Raw genomic sequence first — 9857 nt, forward strand, 5'->3', positions numbered from 1 at the left:
GGTACCTCTCCTAATAATATATCAGTGCCTGGCAAGTACAACACAATCATCACATAACTCGCGATCGGGTATTTAATTGGATGTCCCGTACCTAGTTAATGGGAAAGTATAGAAAATGGGATGAAACGCAAAATTAACCATAAACAGTGCGCCTAAAGTATTTTAATGGCTTCGACATGCTGGTTCTATATCACTAATGGCGAGTCCCATATTCATATTATCTTAATTGAATTGTATGGTACTGAAGCGTTCACCTTTGTTGTTTACGTTAGCTTTCTTCTTTTTTTTTGCATTTGTTAGCATTTGATCATATTTTATATATAGTGGATGTTAAGTGTATTGCATCAATCCGAACACATTATTCTAAAACGAAATAAACCCTGATTAAGTTTATTGTGGCCCCCCAAATTCCCTGATTTAATTTCCATTGATTTTCTTACCGTTTTCCAGCCCTACAGCCTGTAGCTCATCCCTACTTATTTGTTGACAGATATGATACTTCTAGGCAACCCGTTTAACGCTCAGCTGTCACAAAATTTGACAGTTGGCCTCAGGTCAACTTTAACCCAACTTTTTTGTTTACAATAATTGCCATTATTTAAATTTTGAAAAAGTATTATATATAAATATTCTAGTTGATTTTCAAGACAATGACCCACCCGAAATCTGCCGAAGCTCGTCAGCACCACCTTGACAAAAACCCTTTTGACGGGTTCCTTATAGATGACACTTCAATACTGGATGGTATAGAGGGCAGACACCCTTGCCCCAGATGTGCAAAATCTAGGAAACTATTTTGTTATACCTGCTTTGTACCGATTGAACCTTTAGAAGGGAAATTGCCCAATGTGCAGGTCAGCTTTTTTTTTATTAAATAATTCCTGTAACATATAGTACAACCAGAGAAGCGGCTTTGTTGCTTAAAGGAATTTGCATAGAAGTCAAATAATGTGATTTCCGAACAAAAAGATCTTAATAAAAATACAAGTTTCAAATAACATTTGTGCCTGTTACAGGTTGTATTAAAAGCCTTTAATTTCCTTTTCTCATTTTATTTATTTTTTACTTATCTAGCAAGATAAGCCTATATGAAATCAATCAATGCAAACAAGTGAGTAATCTTTAATCTTCTTGTATAAGTTTAAAACACACTTAGAGCAAATAGAGATTGGCCAAAGGTGTCTAAATAAAAATAAATTTATTGAGAAAGCAGCATTCACTTCTCGGAGAACAAAAAAAAACAATCCTTATACCATGACTCTATCAATTCAATTCATTTGTTAAAAGAATAGATATTTGCATATTACTCCTTTGTCCTTCTCTTCTTTGATTCCATTTCCTATCAGAGGTTAGATATCATCATTGCTATTCTTACTTTATTTGTTGAAGTTCTATTGAGATACAGTTGAACCAATCCCTTAAATTTATCATTTACCAGTGCTTCTTTGTCCTTTTATCTTTTCTCGCATAGTTAGTCTAAGCATTTCGTACTGCTATCCTCTCAATATCATATCCTAGATATTGTAACCTTCTTGCTTTTATGGTGTTAATTACTTCATATTCTTTATCCATATCTTGAATTATTTCTATGTTTGTTTTTCTTTTCATCCATGATATCCTGAGCATTTTCTATAACACCACATTTTGAATGACTGCATTTTGTTTAAGTTTTCTGCCTTCCAGTTCATCATATTCTATTAAAAGCACATAGTACCTTAATATTCTCACACTTAGTTTTACTGTGAGGTCTCTGAAACAGAGGATTGTTTTCAATTTTACCAATGCATTTTTTGCTGTTTCTGTTTTAGTTCTTATTTCTATTTTGTGGCAATTATTTTCTGTAATCCTGATATTTGAATTGTTGAACTCTTTCTATTCATTCATCTATGTTTAGCTTCTTTGTTATTACACTGTGTCACTCACAAATCTTAGATTCTTTATTATTGTTCCATTTGTTAGTATTCCTTCATTCTTGCAAATAGTAAGTAGTGCCTCTTCAAAAACTGATTCACTGTATACATTGCAAAGCAGGGGTGACATAAGACATCCTTGTCTCACTCCTCTCCTTATTTCTATTTCTGGGCCTTGTTCAATGTCCAAAATAAAAAAATAAAGACTTGTTATTAATCTTGGTCTTTGTTGTCTATCTTTTTTGTTCTAAGCAATTTAACTAATTTTTCATGTCATATCTTATCAAAGGCTTTTTTGAAATCATATCTGTATTAATATCTAGACACCTGTGTGCTAACTTGCTTCTTGGATACCTAGTTCATATCTGCACTTAAATTAACTGTCATTTTACCCTTCTTTTAGTTTTTTATGAATGTACTAGTTTCAAAAATAACTTGATTGTGTGACTTATTGATGAAATTGTTCTGTATTCACAACAGTCTTGAATGTTTCTGGTTTTTGTGATAGCGCAGAAGGTGGAGAGCAACCATTGTTCTGGTATATGCCCTACTTTATATACCTGATCATTTAAAAATACCTCATACATAAATACTATTTATAAATCTCACTTATTTCCCATTTCCTACTTAGACCTATTATCCAACTTAGTCTAAGTGCCCTATTTAGTGAGTGAAATCTATCTTTATTTCAGTTGCCTCTCAAAATTGACATAATAAAACACAAAAGTGAAATAGACGGTAAAAGCACTGCCTGTCATGCAGCCCTTTTGGCCAACCGAGATGTAAAAATCTACACCTACCCGGACATTCCTGACTATTCAAAGGAACAAGTAGTTATGATCTTCCCTGGACAAAATGCGATCAGCGTTAGTCAATTGGTGAATTGCGACAGCTGGGAGAGCATTACGGAGTACCAAAATCAACCGTTAGACCGAGTTCCCGAGGGCTACAACAGGAGCACCTTAATGCAAAACATTCCTCTCACTAGACGAGAGAGCGGTTTGATAAGAACAGGGAAAAACCTGCCAATTACCAAGGCAGTATTTATAGACAGCACTTGGCACCAATGCAAAAGTATTTACAAAGACGAGAAATTAAGGGCGATACCTTCGGTGGTGATCCAAAATAGGGTGTCGCAGTTCTGGAGGCACCAAAGGGGTAGTCCGAGGTGGTACTTGGCCACCATAGAAGCCATTCATCAATTCGTACTCGAGGTTCATTTACATTGTTGGGGTTTGAGTCCCGGTTATTTAGGTATCAAAAACTGTTTTACTGAAAATAGTGTTGGGCAAGTTGAGGGTTTGTTAAGTCAAGACGAATCAGCTTATAATGGACAGTATGATAATTTGTTGTATTTTTTTAAGCATATGTACAATGTGATTCATAGGTATTATGATCATGATAATTTATATGCTTATAAAAGGAGGCTTATGTAGGAATTGAGTGTTTTTTATTGTTCTGAATCAAACTGTATGCCGGAATTTCTCTATTTTAGTGATTTAAAAAAAAAGTTTGGTGTCCTGGTTGCAAGAATTATTATGTAAAATTATTTGGTAAGAAATGTGCCCTTACTACTAAAAATATTGACTCAAAACCACGTTATTATTCTCAAATGCATCCTCAGAAGAAAAATAAATGACTGGTATATGGTAGGACCAGATTGTGAAGCAATATTTCACTGATTATGCTCAGAATTAAATCTTATTAGAGAGCCATTAACCGTTGAATAAAAGTTGCTATAGCCCTGCATACATTATCATCATGTGCTGAATACAGGGTTGTTGCTAACCAATTTGGGACCAAAGTCTTTATGCATTTTGTGAGGCAGTTATCAAGGAATTTCAGGAGAGTATTCCCCATTAAAAGCAATGCCTTTGAACAAATGTATTTAAAGATGCCCCATTGAAGTAGTACGAATTCTTCAATTTGAAAATAAGTTTATTGTTAAAATTTATTTTTTTTTACATTCTCCACTTTAAAATACATTGGTTGTTTCAATTTTTCTGATGCATAAGCTTCTCAATGAGTTTCTTCTAGGTTTCGATATGCCACATGCAAATGTGCAATGTGGTGATGCTAAAGTGTTAAAAGATTCCAACCTATACAAGTTTGTTTATTTATTTATTCATTCATCAACCAATACATAACAATAAGATAAAAATAAAAGTGAATTAACGTAACCTAACATTTTAAAGCAATAGTAGCATAAGGAGTATAAAAGTTACATTTTAATTCACAAGAGCTCATTGAAGTTTAATAGGAACTCTATATCACACTGCTTTTTAATTGCCTCAACAACTGTTTTGTACCTACAAAGCAGTCTAGCTGATCTAATTAACGGTGAGTTAGTTTGCTAACAATCGTGACAAAAGAACTGCATCCGTAACTTATTTTGTGAGAGGGTACATAAAAAGAAGAGGCTGCTCTGATCAATCTACCAGGAAAATGAAGTCCAGTTCTGTGGAGTAGATCACGTCATGAATTATTCGAGTGAAGAATGTCATAGAAGAGGGTCAAATCATGATGTTTTCGATAAGTCTCATGACTAAGAAGATGTCGTTCACTTTCAACTTCGTTATAAAGTAAAGGTAAAAGCAATATACCTTATGTACTGGACTTGTTCAATGGATTGTGAGAGGTTGTTTTAATGTGGTGATCATAGCAACAGCAGGGCAGTACAGCAAAGGAGTTTTATAGAATTTATATCTTGAAAATTTCTGGTGCATCTCTTGACGAAGCCGAACATTTGTAGAGACTTCGATACAGCTGACATAACATGAAAGGAAAAATTGATAGATCCTTCACACTAGTGACAACTGCCAGTGGGGTATCTTCAATAGTTGACAATTTGCTCCCAAATTCGAAGGTAATAATGTTGGACACCTTGTATTTTGCTTGCTGTTCCAGCATAATTTATAATAAAACTATGCAAAAGTCTTAAGGGAAGAGGATTTTGTGTTAATCTATGTCATGGTAGAGCTATTGTTGAAAATGCCTTTGGCCGCTTGAAAGAGGTCAGACGTACTTTGAAAAGAACAGACATTAATTATACATTTGTTCCTAAAATTGTATATACATATCTTACCTAATATAATTGAAACTATTAGAGATACATTTATTGATAATTGGCTATATGCTCTTCAAGGAGTAGAAATATTTTCTTCTCAAACCAAGAAGAATACCATTCAAGAGTATGATTGTCTTGAAGGATCTGCTATTAGAGATAACTTTCCGCAAACATTTTCATTGATCAAAATTGGTGTAAAATAAACCATATATGACTACATCCGTAACTCTGTAGGTATTTTCTGTACTTTGCCAAAATATATGTGCTGTATGTATACATTTTTTAAACGAGGTACTTTGACATTTCAATGAATGCATTTAAATATATGTACCTACATTCTAATTTAGTTCAGGAAGTTACATATCGTGGAGGTGAGAGACATAATTAACCATATTAAGAACAAACCTAGTCTGGACATTTATAGATTAAATCTGAGTCTAATTAAGACTATAAAAAACCAAAACCATTACCAAACTTATAATATTTGTTTGATTTCTAAATTTTATTATATATTTTTCTTTTTATGACGTATGTTAACATTGTATTAAGATTAATAAAGATTGATTGAATGCAAAAAAGGTAGCACAAACTTTCAATAGGTACTTTAACATCCAAAAACTGAGGTATCATATAGTAAAAACTTGGTTGCTGAAACTGTTATGCTTTTACATAATGCAACTAAAAATTTATTCTTTTAATTTTTTCTTAATGTGTGAGCTCTCTGTATCTTCATTATTCTCATACTATTAATTATCTTTCTTTTATTATGAATGTTTCTGTAAATTATTGAAATAAAAAAAAATGTTATGTCTAAACTTAAAACCACAGGTATATAATGCACCTGTGTGTACTGCTCCTTGAAAAGCATTTAATTTTTTTTTAAATCTTGTGCTCTGATTTCTGCCAATCTCCCTTCAGCTTCTTCTTAAGAGTCAAATAATTGTTGCACTAATTGCTTTTAATCAATTTATCAAATCTATTTATTTATTTACCAGTATCAACAGCCAGAATGATTCAAACAAAAAATATTGTTAAGTAACAAAACCGCTTTTTTTGTAAAAAAAACTACTATATTGTTTATTTTAACTAAAGGGTAATAGTTATTGTAATCATAAAAAAATTGTTACCATACAAAATTAATTTATCTAATAATTTAGATAATTTTAACTTAGGTTTTGTTGCCTGACAACATTTTCGTTATTAAAAAAGTTATTTTAACTATTTCTTTATTTGTTTTCCCACGTTTAATAAAATTTTGTTAATTCAAACAAAAAAATGTTAAACTACTAATATATAGAAAATTAACACCATTTTTTGTTAAATCAGCCCACTAATTTATTTGGATAAACCAAATTATTGTTTGCAATAATATTTTTGCAATTGTAAGCTCAGAATCGTTGATTTTTCTCAGGGAAGTAAAATATAAAAATACGCTGTATAAAGTCAATTTTTTTTACTTTCAAAGTCATTAAAATTGTATGAGATTGTTCATATAGCTGTGGAAATTAAAGAAAATTTGAAAAATTGTTATCTTATTTGTGTTGAGCATAAAATTAGTAAAATCGACAATCACTTTCAATCTTATAAAGTAAAACCAATATAAAACCAACAATTTTTTTATATTTTCAACGCAGCTTCATGAATTTCACTACGCTCCTAGTCACGTATATAAATCACCAAATGGTTTTGAATATATAAGACCAAAATATTATTAAAAGCTTATAATTGATAATTGGTTATAAAAATAATGTAACAGATATAAAACAAAATTGGTACAATCATCAAAGGTGTAAAAGCAAAAAAAAATTAGATTTATTATTTTTTTAAATTGCCTTTAAGTATATTTTAAATAAAGATAATTTTAAAAATACTTTTAAAGTTGACCAAATAATTTTAAGTTATTTATGGATTAATTTTAAGACATTTTGGATAAATAAATTTTGGATAAAAATCTTGTGTTTTATTAAACCCAACTAAAATAATTAATATCTGACTAAAATTGTCGCTAAAAATTATTATTAATTTTATACTCGTTAATGGTCATGCATGTTCAAAAAAAAAAAATAAAACAAATGTTATGAGAACCAATTTCTTCATATTAAAGGATTAAACCCTTTCGTTTTGATTTTTTTGTTAAACTTAAATGAAAGTCAAAATTGAAGTTTAACTAGGGTGTTTCAGTGTATACATTATACATTTTCACGGCCGTTGAAAAGACTGACCTTTAAACAGGTATTTGAAATCCTACAGTAAAGCATTAATAAAGAAAAATTATACAAATGCTATTAATAAAGCCAAACCAAAAAATTTAAATAAATATTAAAAAAAAAATATCGCTATACCACCTAATTGTATAACAACTAAAAAAAAGTACGGCAAACAAAACTAAATAGTCATTCAACTAAAAAAAATTGGTAGAGAACAAACATAATCGTAAGTATACCTCGTTTTTTTTGTTGCCTAAATGAACATATTGATATCGGACAAATATTTTGTTTATACAAACAAAATAATAGTAACATAACAAAAAAATTGTTAAAGTACGGAAAGAGATGTCAATACATCTTCTAAATTGTTGCTGCAACAAAAATTTTGTTAAACGACTTATTTAGTTAATTCGCTAAGACCATGTTAAAATCAACGAAAAAAATTGTAGCAGAACAAAATCAATTTAACCATTCAAATTTGGTTAATATAACTATGAAGGTAGTTTGACGCATTTTCATATGCTCTTTTTGGTTGATTTTACTTATGCTTTTTGTTGAGTGTAAGTATGATTATCTTTAACATATATTAACTAAACATAAGAATAACAGAGAGCAACCTATGACATCAATAAAATAAAAATTAGATAAATTAATACATGTCAAATATATAGTAATTCCATTGCCGATTGGATCTGATTCTGAGAAAGGTAAGAAAGGCAATCAAACTAATCATATCAAAATCTACATATTTGTCTTGTATTTCCATTATTGACAAAGAAAAGGAGTACTGAAAGAAGTTTGGAGAATTGATTTTATTTGTTAATACAGTAATCCCTCATCAACCGCGATTTTGATTATCCGCTGTTTTATCTTGCGAAATCGGCTTCTCTAAATTTTCAAACAAATTAACAGCGCTGTGCATTTTCGTCGCGATCTTACGCGCGATTAGTGTGATTGTCCTTTTCTTGAGTTAATTATTTAGTTATAATATAATGGCGTCCACAGGCCACGATTTTGTTAAAAGAAAGCGAAATGTAATGACTCTTGACACAAAAATTCAATTGCTAGACTGTCTTGCTGAAGGTGAAACGTATGCGAGTGCTGCAAAAAAATTTAAAGTGAATAAATCAACTGTAAGAACAATAAAAAAGAGTGAGCAATCTATTCGGGCCAGTGTTTCGCGCGGTACTAATACCAGCAACAAACTAAAATGTTTCTCGCGACCTCTAACGATGGAAAAGATGGAAAGGGCGCTCGGAATATGGATCGAGGATCAAACTAAAAGAAGAGTCCCACTTAGCACCCAAATTATTCAAGAAAAAGCTCAGCGTCTTTTCGAGAATCTAAAGTCTAATGAGGAAACGGTAAGCTTCCAAGCCAGTAAGGGTTGGTTTGAAAATGTTAAGCGATTTTCGCTGCACAACGTAAAAATTACAGGAGAGTCGGCTTCTGCAGATCACGAGGCAGCTAATCGGTATCCGATGGAATTCAAAAAACTAATTGAAAGCAAAGGATATCATCCAGATCAGGTATTTAATGCCGATGAGACAGGTTTATTTTGGAAGAGGATGCCTGCTCCAACATTAAATTTGTGTCTCAAACTGAAAGATCCGCACCAGGATTTAAAGTTGCTAAGGATAGGCTTACTCTTCTGTTTTGCTCTAATGCTTCAGGTAACCACATGATAAAGCCACTGCTCGTATACAAATCTCTTAACCCACGTGCTCTAAAAAATAAAAACAAAAAAGATCTGCCGGTGTTTTGGAGAGCGTGTTACTGCAACATTATTTACAGATTGGTTTCTGAACTGCTTCGTACCCAGTGTTAGGCAATATTTAACCTCAAAATCGTTGCCATTCAAAGCTTTATTTCTTGTTGATAATGCTCCCGGCCATCCTGAATCCTTAAAGTTTGCTGATCCAAACATAGAAGTTCGTTTCCTGCCTCTTAACACTACATCATTGATACAACCATTGGATCAGGGAATAATAGCAGCGTTTAAAAGATATTATGTTAAGCGAACTTTCAGTTATGTATTGAATAGCATGGGACAAAATCCTGGTCTCACAGTCACTGAAAGTTGGAAAGCTTTTAATATCGCCCATTGCATAATATTTATCAAAGAAGCAGTGGATGAGTTACGTTCATCAACATTGAATGCCTGTTGGAGAAAGCTGTGGCCAGAGGTTGTGGCAGACACATCAACAATTCCTGACAAAGCAACCGAAATTGACGAGGTTGTAAGAATCTTGCACCAAATTCATGGCGGTGGTTTCGACGAGTTGCAATCAAGTGATGTTGAAGAAGTTACAGTTTCTAACGACAGTGAACTATCGGAATCAGAACTGCTTGAAAACCTGGAAAATACATCAGATATCGAAGACAATACAGATGATGAAACCCCCGACGAGCCGACGACTACTACAATTACTATACTACATTCCTAACGTTAAGTAGTTTACAAAAAATGTTATCAACCGCACAACAGTTGCAAGATTTAGTTTATGATGAAGACCCTTCACTAGAAAGAAGCCTAAAGTTTTCAAATGGTTTGAATGGGCTACTGCATCCGTATAGGGAGATCCAAAAAGAACTCACAAAAAAAATGAAGCAGCCGACAATTTTACATTATTTTCGAAAATAAGTTGTATACGTTTATAACAAAATCATTAT

The 9857-nt window shown here is 32.0% G+C and overlaps 1 protein-coding gene across 1 annotated transcript; it reads left to right on the plus strand.

Annotated features, from left to right (window-relative positions):
- Nucleotides 1-532: 532 nt before the first annotated feature.
- On the plus strand, nucleotides 533-3349 carry LOC126744006 (tRNA-uridine aminocarboxypropyltransferase 1). Its single transcript, XM_050451314.1, has 2 exons — nucleotides 533-854; nucleotides 2603-3349. The coding sequence occupies exons 1-2, from the start codon at nucleotides 651-653 to the stop codon at nucleotides 3344-3346; spliced, it is 948 nt and encodes a 315-aa protein (XP_050307271.1). The 5' UTR covers nucleotides 533-650; the 3' UTR covers nucleotides 3347-3349.
- The last annotated feature ends 6508 nt before the right edge of the window (nucleotides 3350-9857 follow it).

Source organism: Anthonomus grandis, chromosome 13 (genome assembly GCF_022605725.1).
Source record: "Anthonomus grandis grandis chromosome 13, icAntGran1.3, whole genome shotgun sequence".
NCBI classification, from domain to species: Eukaryota; Metazoa; Arthropoda; class Insecta; order Coleoptera; family Curculionidae; genus Anthonomus; species Anthonomus grandis.

Bases quoted from the DNA above. Each gene is read 5' to 3' on its own strand.
- LOC126744006 (XM_050451314.1), top strand. From the start codon at position 651: ATGACCCACCCGAAATCTGCCGAAGCTCGTCAGCACCACCTTGACAAA. The intron at 855-2,602 runs GTCAGCTTTTTT...TCTTTATTTCAG, and splicing joins GGAAATTGCCCAATGTGCAG to TTGCCTCTCAAAATTGACAT.